At 40.3% G+C, this 16362-nt stretch overlaps 1 protein-coding gene across 2 annotated transcripts; it reads right to left on the minus strand.

Moving 5' to 3' along the window:
• Positions 1-1456: 1456 nt before the first annotated feature.
• Positions 1457-16304, minus strand: grna (granulin a). Of its 2 annotated transcripts, XM_030735124.1 has the most exons (16): positions 16038-16304; positions 15253-15393; positions 14365-14502; positions 14138-14266; positions 11536-11617; positions 11337-11443; positions 11058-11211; positions 10853-10942; positions 8263-8360; positions 7872-8108; positions 5721-5957; positions 5329-5565; positions 4346-4687; positions 3007-3243; positions 2660-2914; positions 1458-2243 (listed from the first exon to the last, which is right to left on the minus strand). In XM_030735124.1, the coding sequence occupies exons 1-16, from the start codon at positions 16122-16124 to the stop codon at positions 2100-2102; spliced, it is 2715 nt and encodes a 904-aa protein (XP_030590984.1). In that variant the 5' UTR covers positions 16125-16304; the 3' UTR covers positions 1458-2099. The 2 variants fall into 2 exon arrangements, with proteins under 2 accessions (XP_030590985.1, XP_030590984.1); XM_030735125.1 differs by lacking the exons at positions 14365-14502; positions 15253-15393; positions 16038-16304 and having other exon boundaries at positions 1457-2243; positions 11337-11445; positions 11537-11617; positions 14138-14186.
• Positions 16305-16362: the final 58 nt, after the last annotated feature.

Here is a 16362-nt window from a genome sequence, read left to right on the forward strand (position 1 = left end):
TGCGTTCGTGGTAGGTTACTTCAGCATCTAGCACTACAGACAAGGAGCGAGCATAAATGGAGTACTGTTAAAATACTTCAATAAATATCCAAATCCAAATTCAAAATGTATTTATAAAGCACATTTAAAATAACAGAGTTAACCAAAGTGCTGTACATAGGAAAAATAAAATAAATACACCAAACACACACACACACACACACACACACACACACACACACACACACACACACACACACACACACACACCCACACACACACACACACACATCTAAAATATAAAAAACAACGAAACAGCGCATAGTTTAGGGGCTATGGCTGAGAAAGCTCTGTCCCCCCTGTTCTTAAGCCTAGTTTTAGGAATACTGAGAAGTAGCTGGTCTGCAGATCTCAGTGACCTAGAGGGAACATAAGGGGTTAGGAGTTCGGTGAGATATGATGGGGCCAGCCCATTTAGAGATTAAAAAAAACCCAATAAGATCTTAAAATCAATCCTAAAACGTACCGGAAGCCAGTGAAGGGAGGCCGGCACAGGGGAGATGTGCAGAGTTTTAGTAAGAAGGGGAGCGGCTGCATTCTAGACCAATTGAAGGCGTGAAAGAGAGGACTGGTTTATACCAACGTACATGTACAGGGCGTTACAGTAGTCAAGTCTAGTATAAATAAAAGCGTGTATAACTCTTTCAAAATTACTAAAAGATAAGAAGGGCTTGACCTCAGAAAGGAGCCTGAGTTGGTAAAAGCCTGATCTCACCAGTTTCTCCAGCTTTAGATCACAGTCTGTTTTCACACATATAAAACACATCATTGTTCCCAGAGTTCAAATTTAAGCTTTGGACTCATTTAACAAATAATTTTACAGATTTTATCATTTGTTGAGCATTTTAATATTTTCCATTTAATATCGTTTATTATTATTATTATTATTATTATTATTATTATTATTATTATTATTCCTGTTGCTGTGCTGCTGTAACTTTTAATAAATTGGATTTGTTTTATATTTAAGAAAAATATTTCCTCTAGGTCAAACTTTTATTTAGAAATGTGTCTAGTTCTATTTCTGCTGTAATTCTCACTGCTCTCAGACAGGGGGCGGCATGAGCCCATATCATAAACTGGTCTGTAATAAAAATAATTAAATAAAAAACCTGGTGAAGAAAAAAAATTCGATTCCGGAAGGATAAGGAAAAACAGGCCAGATCATCATTCACGTTTAAATTTTAGTGCACTTCCTTCTTTATACCATTTACACTGCCTTCTTTTAATGTGACAAAAAGCACATTTATTTATATTCATAGAAAAGAACAATATAGATATAGGTATATCTTTATATTGTGACACATTAATTTAGAACTATAACAGCCTGCATAAACTGTATTTGTTTTTGGCAGAAACCTTCCCAATAAACCACAATGAGTAACTGGACAACTTTCACTACTTCACTTCGTTTATTGATTTAATGGAAAATGTAACTCTGACAGTTTAAGCTGACCCAAGCAAGAATTTCTTAATTTTTTCCTCATTAGGACAGATTATTAATCCAATGCACAAAACCATAAAAATTAATGAGTGATCAGACCACAAAATCATTAAATGATTACAAAGAATGAGTGTAAACATTTACTGTTTGTTCACCATGTGGTGAAACAAAACCACAGTCCATGTTTGTCATGTTCAAAATGATAAAAGATACTGAATTAATCTGTGACTGATTTTTGACAAAGAAGTGAACCTTTCAACAGAAGGCAGATGCAGCAGATCTTAGAGAAACAGACGACTTACAGCGAATATCATCCTTTCACATTGGAGTGTTTCAGTTGTCTTACTTTGTGAATGGAGTAGCATTATAAGTATTAAACTGAGTGTCTTTGGAACAACAATGGCCACTCTTAAAATAAGTTACCCACATGGTCATCTATATAACTGGGTGCATTCAGACAGAAACTTTCAACTCCAAAATTGAAGAACTGAAGTGCAAATCGCTTTCAAAGTGTCATCAAAGAACAAAGCATTTTAAAAATTAACAGAAAATCCCTTCCCCATTAGTGCATTGCATGCAAAAAAAACCAACTATGAATAGTTTAGAGGTGATGTTTTCACACAATTAGAGCTCTCCTTTTGTTGGCGAGGAACACGTGCCAGTTGGGCCAGTAAAGCCTGGAGTTCTGGATGCAGGAGCCTTCATCGGTGCAGGTGTACCCGGTCGGGCAGCAGTGCTTCATGTCGCTGCAGCACACCGCCTGCAAGGAGGACAGAGGGAGGAAGGCCTGTAACACTCGAGGTGGAAGAAACAACTGGGTGCTTTAGTTAACCACTACAAACTCCCCTTTTTTTCAAGAAACCTGACAATTCAGATGCTGTGATCCTTTTAAAGGTATTACTAAAACATGCTGCAACGCAAGTGAAGAATTGCCTTTTAGTTTAAAAGTACAGAAGTGTCATTACCAAATTTTAAACTAACAAATTCTGAGCAATTCTACAGCTGGAAACGGTCCGCAGGTCTAGCCTCCCTTTTCTGAACTAAGCATATAAAGCAACTTTGGCATCCTTGATGACATAAATCTATTTAAATCAGCTTCCTGACTGTCCTCAGCTCTGCCTGCCAGTTAAAATAACGCAGGAGGAAGGAAACAGAAGTCATCACTGTATATCATACGTTAGGAGATGGACAGCAGCCCCAGGAAGTGGCCGAAGTCCTGCAGCAGGTTTCGTCATCTGCGCAACTGGTCTGGTCATCACACTTGTTATTGTGCTTTAATGGACTGAGCTGGGGTTGGGGCTCAGGGAGATACACCGGTGTCAGTGGGACTCTCTCCAGCTGCATCATGATGAGCTTCTGGCAGGACCTGGACAGGATGTCACAGGTGTAGCCCTGCGGGCAGCAGTGCTCCTTATCTGGACAGCAAACAGCCTGCAGGCACAAAGTTAACGTGAATTATACTCCCCTTTTTACACAGGCAAACCCTACTACTGCCAGAGTATATGATATTTTCTTCCTCTCACATTTTTCAGTGGGCAGCAGCCCCACTCGCCCGTGAACAGCCGGCAGCAGGTGGTTTGTTCGGGACACAGGTTTGCGCTGTCACACTGCACAGACGTGGGCTCAGCCTGGATATTGGTGGTGGCTGGAATCTTGGTGTACCATGGAATCACAACTTCTCCTTTTGTACACGAGGTGCGACTCTCATCACACTTATACTGTTGGGGACAACAGTGGCTCCCATCAGCACAGCACACCGCCTGGGGAGAAGTGAAAGAATGAGTGCTGACTTTCACATCATCACTTCTGCTTTTTCACTTCTTCTTTTATTGACAATAAAAGGTTACAGACAGCATAGAACAAAGATGCTGCAATTCTATTTTACAAGTAAATTAATAGATGACTACTATAAATTCAGAGTGGCAACCAGAGGAAAGTGTGACTGTGGCCTGTAGTTGGTAAAGTCCCCAGTGCAGAACAGATGTGTAAAAAACAGGACATCATCATGCAAATTAGGGCTAAAAATAATTTCTAATTGTGCTTTTTGAGGTGACATTCAATCGTGACTGCAGCGTGGGTGGCCAGTTTTCCTTAACTGGCAGCTTTGAAAGCAGCTTGAGAAGTGAGAAACCTCAGATGGCCTCATAACTGCTCACTCATCTGTGTGATCCCCCACCTCGCCTCACGTCTAAAACAAACTACCTAATCCTCTTTCAGCATCTCTTGCCTCTTCTTCAGGATGTTTTGAAGTGCTTTGAAGAGCTTGACTTTTTTATGATCCACACTTACCATATTTTCTCTGACTGGGTTTTTCTTCATCTTTTAATTGCACCATTGTTGTGTTTTTATCTGCTCTGTACATACAAATAGCCTAAGGTGTGTAATAACTGACAATTTCGTCTTACTGTTTAAAAGCAGTACGTCATAGACTCAGTGTAGTTATAGGTTATTTTGTTTTATTTTACTTTACGGTGCTTTTTGAACTTTAACATTTGAGCAACCGAAACACTGTAATTTGTTTATAATTAGAACTTGAGCTGAAAAACTACCACATAAATATTTAGTCTATGCACGCAGAGGTTTGCACAATAACCACAGTGTAACTGCAAAGATGTGGTTATTGCACAGACATTAATCATTCCTGTGACGATGGCTTTGATAGAGTGTAAAATTGCAGATTTCATTGATGACAGAATTTTTGTGTGTGTGTGTGTGTGTGTAGAGCTTTTTGTACCTCCTATCTTTATAAAATTAAGGTGTTAAGACAAATATGCCACTGGGAGGAGATAAATCTTGTTACTGATGAATAACTGATAGAAGAGTCATTGGAGGTCAGTGATGCTGTGATGTAGCAAAGCTCACCTCAGGCAGTGGGCAGCATCCCCACTTTTTAAACACAGCCATGTAGCAGCAGGTGGTTGACTGAGGGCAGCTGGTGTGGGCATCACATTTAATCATGCCCTCTTCTTCTTCTTTACTCTCCTCTTCCTCTGCGTCCTCCTCTTTGTTCTCTTCTTCCTCCTGGTTAGAGCTTGTTACTGGGCTCTTTGTTGTAGGCTCCGCTGTAGTTGGTGCTGCAGTAGTAAATGCAGGCACCTTCTGTTGCATAGGCGTTGAGGCTGATGGGCTCAGGCAGGAGAGGGAGGCCGGGTCACAGGTGGTGCCACTTGGACAGCAGTGTTCGTGATCGTTGCAGCAGACCGCCTTTTATTCAAAAGGATAGAAGTTCAATCAGTCACAGACATGTGAAGGGGCAGCTGCATGCATGCAGACAAGTTCAAGTACAAACAGAAGTTCCCCAGTAATACTGACCATCTACAATGCTTTATAGTTACAAGTCAAATTTTTAAGCATACACTCATACAGCACTTTTTTTTCCTATGCACTTCATCTACATCACACCTACAATTTGGAATCATCAATGATCCTAATGTGCATGTCTTTGGACTGTGGGAGGAAGCCAGTGGGCACAGGGAGGATTCCTACTCAGGCACAGGGACTACACACCAGCCAAAGTTCAAACCAGAAACCTTGTTGTGAGACAACAGTGCTAAACCACTGTGCCACCATAGTGGTCTAAAGCAAAGCTAATATGGGAAACATTAGCTAGCTAGCTGTAACTTAGCTAAGCAAAATATGTAATGTATATGTATGTGACAAATAAAATGCATAGGCATGCATTATAACTTTGTCACTGAAAGTCAGCTTTGTTCTTATTAATATGATACTCAGTGGTCTCTAGTTGTTGTACAAGATGCATGTTTTAGAGTAAATTTAGCATTTGGTGTGTATTAATAAGGTACTTTTGCAAAATGTGTAAAAACTGATTTTAGTTCAGTGCTAACCTCTGGCAGAGGACAGCAGGCCCAGGCACCTTCTTTGTTTTTACAGCAGGTGGTGCCATCAGGACAGGCTACTGTATCATTGCAAGGAACATCCTTCACTTGGACCTTCTGCTTTATGATTGCAGGGACCTTCTTGACCCAGGGCACTGAGAGCAGGCCATCATCACAGCTTTGAGCAGCCACATTACATTTCTTCCCTTTTGGACAACAGTGTATGAAGTCCTCACAACACACAGCCTGGAAACAAAATGCCAGGACAATCAGAAAACTGTCAATGTACTAGAAACATCTGAAACTTTAGATAGAAATTTTGAAATAAGCTCTGCCCTCCCCTCCAACCATGAAATGGGCAAGCAGTTATGAAAATGAATGGATAGATGGTAATACTGTACCTCTGGCAGAGGACAGCAAGCCCAGCCACCTTCTTGGGTTTTACAGCAGGTGGTGCCATCAGGACAGGCTACTGTATCACTGCAAGGAACATCCTTCACTTGGACCTTCTGCTTTATGATTGCAGGGACCTTCTTGACCCAGGGCACTGAGAGCAGGCCATCATCACAGCTTTGAGCAGCCAGGTTACATTTCTTCCCTTTTGGACAACAGTGTATGAAGTCCTCACAACACACAGCCTGGAAACAAAATGCCAGGACAATCAGAAAACTGTCAATGTACTAGAAACATCTGAAACTTTAGATAGAAACTTTGAAATAAATGGCACATGAGTTTGTGTAGTATGTAGGGCGGCAACTATCGATTATTTTAGTAATCGAGTATTCTATGGATTATTCCATTGATTACTCAAGTAATCAGATAAGAAATACATTTGTATTAACAGTTCATCTGCATATTATAACTTCCATAGCTTAATCGCAGATTTTTCACTGTGTGACACAAACAGCGGTGGATGAAGCAGCTACAAAGTTCTCTTTCCTTCACGTTGACACTTGCTGATCAGATGGTTGATGAAGGACCTCCAGCTGTTGCCCAGTAAAGGTTTTAATGGTGGTTACAGGAAAAAACTCTGCTGCTTTAGACGCTAGAAAAACATTTCTATTCACTCCACCTGTGTGTGTCTCGATAACGGCTCCGCCTCTTTGAGCTTGCCGCGCATATGCAGACAGACTGCACATAAAACAACTACTACTGTTGTGTTATTAGTGTTTTTGTTGAAAAATTGGGGGCCGCATACATCTGGGAATTTGTGCAGATTAGATATTATATATGAAATATATTATAATTTGCAAAGACTGTGTAATAGGGGTGTAAAGGTTGGGTTTCTTTGGGTTCCAGAACATGTGGGTGTGGAAGGTAATGAGGATGTGGGTATACTGGCAAAACAGTCACTGAAACTGCAATCAGCTGATTTACAGATACTGTTTAGCAAAGCTGAAATTGAGAGCATTATTAATAGTCAAATCCAAAGATTTTGGCAGGAGCACTGGGACATTAGCAAAACAGGAAGGCATCTTTATAACATTCAAAGACATGTTGGTCATGGGAAGAGAGTGTGTAGGAACCAGAAATAAGAGATAATAATCACCCGTCTGAAGTTAGGTCACACAGGTCTTAATAACACTGCAATTGATAGGCAAGCACCCAAACGGACAATGTATGCACTGCAGTGAACCTGAATCAGTTCAGCATGTATTGTTAGTGTGCTGGGCCTATGACTGGGACAGAAAGGAACTGATGGAAACGTTTAAACAGCTGAAGATTAATTTCACATTGGAGGACCTTCTTAAAAAGCCTCTGTTGCAAGTTTATGGTCAGTTGATGAAATTTGTGAGGAAAACTGGTTTAATTGAAAGAATCTAGTTGGGTTTTTTTCTCTTTCTTTGTCCGAATCCTGATCCACACTCCAGTCCAGTGAGTGGCAATAATGCAGCTCTAAGCTGGTTTGTCAACTATTAATACCACAAGAAAAAGAACTGGGAGCTGCATGTACTTAATGTTGTAATGCTTTGTATTCACACACACCCTCCTACATATGTTTCTAGTGCAGGTCTATTTTTAGTCACTAATCAGGGATTAAAGTATACAAATATTTTGACAGATCCCCTTGGTACTGAACAGGGTTTTCCGCCATTACCAAATGATTGCTAGTGCTAATGGTGGCATCCCAATGCAAACTGTGGTGATAGCGATCTGTTCTGCTGTCCACAGCTGGAAATCCCAGCACAGAGAGCACAATACACACAAACACGCGCACGAGTGTAGAGAGCAGTTGAGGCATGGAAAAACGTGTCAGCGATGATCCACTCTGTTATAAGAGTCCTTTTTTCCAAATGACAGAAATCCATCGCAGCGATGGAGAACTTTAATGCTGCTAATGTGGGTGAAACGCTCTGCTTACACAGGGACACCTTAGTGCTGCAGAGATTAAATGAACCATCGAAGCAACAAATTTGTGTTGAGGATTTTTATAATCGAATTATTAAAGGAATCCTTGCAGCCCTATTGGTATGTGTTAGCTCCACCCTTCCCTCCAACCCTGAAATGGACAAGCAGTTATGAAAATGGATGGATAGATGGTAATACTGTACCTCTGGCAGAAGACAACAGGCCCAGCCACCTTCTTGGGTTTTACAGCAGGTGGTGCCATCAGGACAGGCTACTGTATCATTGCAAGGAACATCCTTCACTTGGAGCTTCTGCTTTATGATTGCAGGGACCTTCTTGACCCAGGGCACTGAGAGCAGGCCATCATCACAGCTTTGAGCAGCCAGGTTACATGTCTTCCCTTTTGGACAACAGTGTATGAAGTCCTCACAACACACAGCCTGGAAACAAAATGCCAGGACAATCAGAAAACTGTCAATTACTAGAAACATTTGAAACTTTAGATAGAAATTTTGAAATAAGCTCTGCCCTCCCCTCCAACCATGAAATGGGCAAGCAGTTATGAAAATGGATGGATAGATGGTAATACTGTACCTCTGGCAGAGGACAGCAAGCCCAGCCACCTTCTTGGGTTTTACAGCAGGTGGTGCCATCAGGACAGGCTACTGTATCACTGCAAGGAACATCGTTGCCTGGACAAAAACACCAACAGACATTTAGGCAAAATAAATCCACTCATCTTTCATCACTGCCCTCATTGTGAGAACATTTTGACTGACCAGAGGTAATATCTATTGTCATGAGCTACTTGAAATTACTGTTGCATGTTTAACTAATGACAATGATCAAAACCCACCAGCGATTATTATACATGAAATTTTGCAAAATTTGGACTTCATGAGAGTTATAGTTCCATGTTATAATTAATGAAATGTACCATGTGCAATTTGTGAACACTAGTAGTGCAAGTCCAAGTTTGGATTTAGGGGATGGACACTCCCTTTACTGTTAAAACTTTCCTTTAATCAAGCTTACACTTAGGGATGGATCAGTTAACCCTAGCCATCCCTTAGTTATACAGCTATAGTTTCAGGCTTCTCTGCTCCAATCTTTTCACTCCCTGTCTGCAGATGCTGCCCCTCCCTGAGCCTGGCTCTGCCAGATATACTATCCTGTTAATAGGGAATTCTTCCTTCCCACTGTCGCCAAGTGCTGCTCACAGGGATCACTTGATTGTTGGAGTTTTCTTTCTAACATTGCAGGGTCTCGACCTTGAGGCAACTGTTGTTGTGAATTGGCACTATATAAATAAAATTTAAAACTCAATTGAACTGAATACCTGTTGTGGTCTTAAGAAGCCTGCTTTAAAACACGTGGGGTAACTGTCAAAATGAGTGCCAGACAGACAGTTGTGTTGGGACAAGATGATTGATGGTGATCAATAAAACTAAATGAAACCAGGGCGCCAGGATAGCTCAGGGCGTGAGCAGGCGACCATGTACGCTGCTTGGCTGTGCGGCTGGTGCAGGTTTGAGTCCTGGCCGATTGCCACGGGTCTTCCCCTGTTTCTCCTTCCCGCTTTCCTGTCTATCTGAACTGACAAAAAAGGCCAAAAAACTAAATGAAACCAAATATGCAACCCAGAGAACACACTCGTGTGCTCACACTGACCAAGTGAGAGGTGGTTAGTTTCAAGAGGATGCAATATGATTTAGTTAAAGTTCATCAGAGAAATGTGTCCTGCTGTGCTCGCTGCACAAAACACAGAGTAAGTCTGAATGAAGAGCTGGTTTTGTTTTTAGCACTTCTCACATTGGGTTGATTTTTTTTTTTTTTCATCTTTGGAGGTTTGCTGCTTGGTTCTGAACACAGCAACAGAAAGCTATCACTTTTATGATGCATTAAGGAGAACTTCAAGTCTTATTTAAAGATGTGAAAACTGCTTAGCTGATGGATGACATATGAAGTATTTCTGGCTTCTGAATCTGCCTCGGCACTGCGTGGTGGGCTGTACATTAACTCCACATACAGGTTCAAACCCTGATAGATATTTTACTGTGATGATTTCTGTTGCAACACCATGAAAACAAAGCATTGAGGCTGAGTGGTAGTAACCTGATGTGTCACATAGTTTCTCAATTTTAAACTGGAACATTAATACTGTTTCCTCTGGTGGCATCTTGGGGCTGACTCATAGAGAAAGTCAGTCCCATAGACGCCCATGTTTAAATGCTCCACTCAGCAGCAGGAATAAACATGTCTAGAGGCTGGTAGAAAAAGTGTTTTTTGTCTCCATAGTTGCGTTAGCCCTTCATAACAACCGTGGGTTATTTATGCTTGTATGTATTTATTTACTCAGCCATACCCTAACTTGAACTGAGTTCAAGTGGCTGATGTGAGTGACTGGTCAGTGCAGGTGAGGCTCACTTATGCTTCACCTTTGCTAAATCAACTCACAGGTCTGGACCTTTCAACCATACTTGTAGTGTTGGTGCTCTTTGAAGTGTTTTTTTTTTTTTTATAAACACAAATATTTAACTAATAATAATATGGCTTTCTGCCTGGTTAATTGCACTAACATCACATCCAAGATGTGTAAAATTCTAGTATTTCTATTTGCATGTTATTTAGCTCTGATTAACAGGTATCTGTACAAACTAGATTGCCAGCCCTGTAATATTTTGACACATATTTTTCATGAGCTACACTGATGTTTTAGAACAAGCATTTGAAACATGTTGTAGTATTTAGCAGTCTTGGTAATGAAAAAAAAAAAACCTACTAAATCAAACACATTGCATGCAGGCCGGTTGTTGTGATATTTAATTTTAGCTTGGACAAGCCTGCCCATCAGCACCAGTTTCATCTTGTTGCAACAGGAAATATTGTAAAAAAAAAAAAGAGAGAGATTTATATGAACATTAGTCATGCATACACTGGCACACCTGCATTAAGTCAGAATCAGTGTGACTAAATCAAAACTCATCAAAAACTTCTTAAACCTGAGCCCTAAAACTAATTTTAACCCTTGTCATGCATGAAAACACAGGTCTGTGGTTTCTTTACGTGTCTTGTGATAAATCAGGTGCTTTTTCATGTGTGTCATTGTTCCACATTATTTTCTGCATAAGGATGGTCTGAGCTGCAGCTGCCTTAGCAACAGATGACACATTTATTCCCTTACCAGATGGAGGAAGTGGATTGGCTGTGGCGACTTTGAGGACGTTTTCTGTTCCTGTATTATTGACAGCCTCCGCAGCCAGTTGTTTACCCTCTGAAAGTTGAAACACAGATATCAGGCTAAATAAACACATACACACTTACACAATTAACAAGAAACGTACAAGGAAGTAAGATAAACATTCACAGAAAAATACATCTTCACTGACCTTTCTGGTTTTCCCACTCTGCTCTCAGTCTGGCAGGGAGCTTTGCCCACATGGGCGTCTCTTTCTTAGTAGACGGGTGGATGCATTTGGAGTGTTCAACATCACATGTGGTGCCTTCAGGGCAGCAGTGGATCTTGTCATTGCAGCACACGGCCTGCTCAGAGAATAAATGAGTGTCACACGGATAAAACACCATAAAGTAACGATAACTGTACGTCAAGGGAAAACATGCAAATCCATAATTTCATCTCACTCATGGCATGGAATAACATTCTGTACCTTTGGCATTGGACAGCATGCCCATTTGCCTTCTGTAGTTTCACAGCAGGTGGTACCATCCGGACACTCGGACACACCGTCGTTGCACAGAACCGTGCTCATGAGCTCTGTGACGACATCACGGGAGTATCAAAATTCAAAATAGGAAAAGGAATAGCAATAAGATTAAAGTATAATACTAAGGTGGGGGGAATCTTACCTTTTTTGATGCAGGCACGGCTGTCTGCGCTGCAGTCATGGCCCTTGGGGCAGCAGTGTTTGCCATCAGGGCAGGAGATTCCCTGTTAGCAGTGAGGAATTCATGAACAGTTTCAAAGAGGAAAAAAGGGTTCATTGTTAACTGCAGAGCAACAAACTGACAACTGCTTTTTTTAGTAAGCAAACAGAGACAGCTTTTACAGTCTCAGGCCACTTTATTAGGTACACCTTTTCAACTGCCATCCTGCCTTGTGTCAGTGGTTCAGGCTGGTGATTTTCTTGTCACACTTTAGTACCAACTCAGCATCATTTAAACATCACAGCCTGCATCAGTATTGCTACTGACCATGTCCATCCCTTTATCACTGCAGTGTACCCATCTTCTGCTTTCATCAGGATAACACACAATGTCACAAAGCTCAGATCATCTCAAACGGTTTTCTTGAACATGACAATGAGTTCACTGCTCTCAATGGCCACCAGATCTGAACTATCACAGCTCCTTTGGGATGTGGTGGAACTGGAGATTCACATCACAAATGTGCAGCAACTGTGTGATGTTACCGTATCAATGTGGACCAGACTCTCTGAGGGATGTTTCCAGCACCTTGTTGAATTTATGCCATGAAGAATTAAAGCAGTTCTGAAGGCAAAAGCAGATCCAACCTTGTGCTAGCAACGTGTACCTAATTAAGTGGCAGGTGAGTGTGCATTAAACTTCTGATAAGAGCAAAAATCTATTCCAACACACTGACTGTCCTCAGTAAAGTGTAACACTTTAAGCAACTATGCAAAGCATCAAAGACACATCCTCTTTAGACAGGAAGTAAACTATTCCTGCGCGAGGTGTCTTCTTCATGGCCTCGATCACATGGTTTAAGTCTTTATTTGCTGCTTATCACTTGAAAAATCTTTTAGCTATAAATTTGGACATTTACAAAGATATGGGTTCAAACTTAAAGTTCAAGAAGAAAATTTAAAACAAGTGAGATAAGACATAAATAAATGTTGCTTTGGTGTTGGCCAAAATGTTTACGTTTTGGTCATTCGTAACAAAAGGATTTGTAGATCTGAGCCAGTCTCAGTCAGATCTTTCCCTTTATTTATTTATTTAATAATAATAATTTAATATAATAATAATCTTTCCTTTTAAACAAATGATCTAAAATTATAAAGAAAAAGTCTTCTGAAATACATGTTGTTTAACTGGAAAAACATGGAAAAAAAAAATCTTCTTACAGTAACCCAGTAACATAACAGCATTTTTTTAGTTTTGCCTCTGGGGCAAGTTAGAGAAATTCATACAGCTACATTTATGAAAATACTGCAACAATTAGAGTTTATGATGAAGTATTAGGGCCACATTGAGAAAAAATAAATAAATTGTGCATTTTGATAATAAGTCGAAAAAGTTGAAATGTGGAGATTAAAATTGTCGTTTGGAGTCAAAAAACTGCCACAACACGCCTGCTGTACCCTCTTCAAAATGTCTTGTGTTATGAGTTATTGAAACTATACTTTAGAATCGGTTTTAGTAACAAAGAAATTATTTTAGAAATCTTTTATTACATAAATATGATGTAGTGATAAGTATGAGGACTTTAAAGAGATGGTGCAGAAAGCTGCATTTGCTCAGAAGGAAAAAACACACAAACTGGCAATGGACAGATGCAAGGATATCGATGGTTGCACCTTCGTGCAGTACAGAGGGGACATGCAGAATCACAAGACACAATAAGACAGCTGATCAAGTTGTTTCATCTACCCAAGACATTTTGTTAGAGGGCATAGCAGCTGTGGCAGTTGTTTAACTTGAAGTGACGACTTTAATCTCAAAATAGTATTTTGACTTTTTTCTCAAAATTTTGACTTTATTCTCAAAATGCACATTTTTTTTTCTCAATGTGTCCCTTAAACTCCTTCGTAAGAGTTTGTGGAAAGGAGGGGGAAAAAAAACTTGGTGTTCATTTAGCATGACCCTTTAGGATCGCAGAGATAAGGCTTTACCAAATCAGCACCAACCTTTGTTATATTGTTGTGATTCAAGATGTGCAGCAACACTGAAAGATGTTTAAATGTCATATCTAAAATGTGTAGGGAAGCCTTGTCCAAAGTACAGTAACAAACAGGGATCTTTTAATGGAAGTGGAAGCTTGGATAATTTGGATACAGAGAGAAATGCACCACATTTAAGTGAAGATGACAATAACTACGGGGGTAGAAAATATGCAAAATGAGACCCAACATCTTCTAAGTCCTATTAGTGAGGAACAGCTCTGCAGGAGATACATGTGCACTGGGTGAAGTGGAAGTTACTCTATTGTGTACCAGTCACCCTTCCTAGTAGAGGAATCCTTCAGAGACCCCAAGTGACTGCCTCTTCAGATCAGAGATGTTTTGGTTGCACAATATTAGGATGATGTAGTTTTAATGATGTGGCTGACTGGTGTGTATATAAATATATGGAAAGGCCCTTCTCAGATTCAAGATTCCTTCAAAGGAATGTACCCAAAATAAAAGCTTTGCATGATCACTCAGCTTGTTTTTCTGTGTGGTGTAACTAAAATATGTGAAGCATGTCTGATCTGTAATGTTTTGATTACCTGAGCTAGAGGACAGCAGCCAAACCTCGTCAAACCCTTCAGACAGGAGAACTCAGCAGGGCATCGTGACAGATCGGGGCAGATGTTGTCATCTTCCTCCCCCATATACGTCTTGATCATCCTGAAGGACTGAGCGATCAGAGGGTGGGGGAAAGGGACAGCATTACTTCTGCTAATCCACCCCAATTATTAAATCTGTATTCATGACAGAAAGCAACTAATGTTACTTTGGAGAGTGTGGGTTGATCGGCGGAAGTTCTTTCCACCCAGGGGATGGATACAGTGGCATTCATACAGCCAGATGAGGCTGTATTACAGACTGTGCCCGCAGGACAGCAGTGGACGTGATCATCACAGCACTCGGCCTGAGGAGACAGCAGTAGTAGAAACACTTTGACTAACAAAGTTTGAAACAGCTATCACACTGGCTGAAAGTGGCACTAGCTTTTATCTGGTGTTTAAAAGTAGTAAAACACTACTGAGGATGAATAGTATCACTGCTTAATTATATTTATTTTAAAGGACAAGTGAAGGTTTATCTCATATGTGCATTTAACTACTGACAAAGGGACAATTTACCCATACTGAAGCTGACGTGTGCTGTAACTTTGCCCTGTAAGTTAGGATGTAATTCCTTAATTTTGCAATTTTGGAGTTATTTAAAAAATATGTATATACAAACAATTTGATCCAGTTACTGCAAACACATGAACACTATACATCTATTTACTCGTTAATACATTTACATACTTGATGGATAATAAGCTGAGCTGTTTTTACTCTACAGAACTGGATTTAGTGGGTGTGAACTAAATTGTCCATACAAATATTATTTTATCAAAGCTGATAGATTTCAATTACAGAAAACAAAATGATGCTGTTTGATAGATGATGAAAATTTTTCCTAAATCGGTGTCACTTTTATTATGTTCAAGTGCAGAACATAAACCCAAGTCTACGTGTTTTCATACAGTGTGGATTTTTGTCACTCTAAAATTGCATATTATTGCGGAAAGTGGTCAGCTGCATTAAATAAAACAACTACTTATTCGGAAGTGAATACTCAAGATCACCATTTCCACCATGCATGGTGGCATAGTCACACCTAGCCTTACGTTTTCATATCGGCAGCATCCGTAGCCGTTTGATGGGCTGTTGCAGCAAGTTTCACCGTCTTCACATCTTCCTGCATCTGGACACACATCAGCACCAACCAGAGCCAGGACGGCCCAGCAGATCACAACCCACTTCTGCATCTGCAGGTGAAAGGTGAAAGGGGGAAGCACCCAAATGGAAAGTGAAACTTGTCGCAGGAGAAAGTCTCCCTTCTAGTGACCACAATAAATTATATTTATATATTAAATGCTGCACATACTCGTGATCATATCAGGTCAGAAAGAGTTTAAAAGGTAACTCCGACAGTCATGCCAGTTGTGTAGCTCTTTTGTTCCTCTCGGCTGTCCGCAAAAACTAATCTCGACTATCCGCCCAGCGTTCAAGAAAATGTCCAATAAAAATGATGAACTGGGTCTCAACACTGAACTCAAATACTGTCTGGGAAAAAAAACGGTGTTTTTTTTTCCTTCTTCTTTCCTTCTTCCTCACGATCTTCCGCTTTCTTTAAGATGTTTCTTTTATTCGTTTTTATTTTGTAGTGAATAAGCAAATGAAACACAATCCATCACCTAAAATTAATCCACTCACTTTCAGTTTCGTTTAATTTCTTTCTTTTCTTTTTTTAAACTTAAGTTCTCATAGTAAATTCTGAATGTTACGCGATAGTTTGACTCTTTATTTTGCATGGAGATTATAAAATGTAGATCAACAAGTTAAAACTTATTTCTAAATCACTGATGCATGAAGCAAATACGACTAACAGAAGTTTTTTTGCTGCGCTTACCTTTGTAGAAAACAAAACAGAAGGGCTGTTGTGAGCAGGTGTTTCAGAAGTGTCTCGCCTCAAAGTGACACAAGTGATAGCCCGCATTGTCTGGAACACACCCCGAGAGAAAGAGAGAGAGAGAGTGAAGGGAGAGGTGGTTCCTAATTTCACTGAACACCTTGTAGCGCCACCACTGGTCTCTTCTATGAAGTTCCTTTTTTATATATAATTAATAGATGCTTCATTGGGCAAGCTTCATCTGACTAACGGACGCACTATCGGCGGCAGCGCAGTGCGGGTCCACCAGATGGGGCTAAAGCAACGGAAACGACAGGGGGCGGAG

The sequence above is a fragment of the Archocentrus centrarchus genome, chromosome 8 (genome assembly GCF_007364275.1).
Source record: "Archocentrus centrarchus isolate MPI-CPG fArcCen1 chromosome 8, fArcCen1, whole genome shotgun sequence".
NCBI classification, from domain to species: Eukaryota; Metazoa; Chordata; class Actinopteri; order Cichliformes; family Cichlidae; genus Archocentrus; species Archocentrus centrarchus.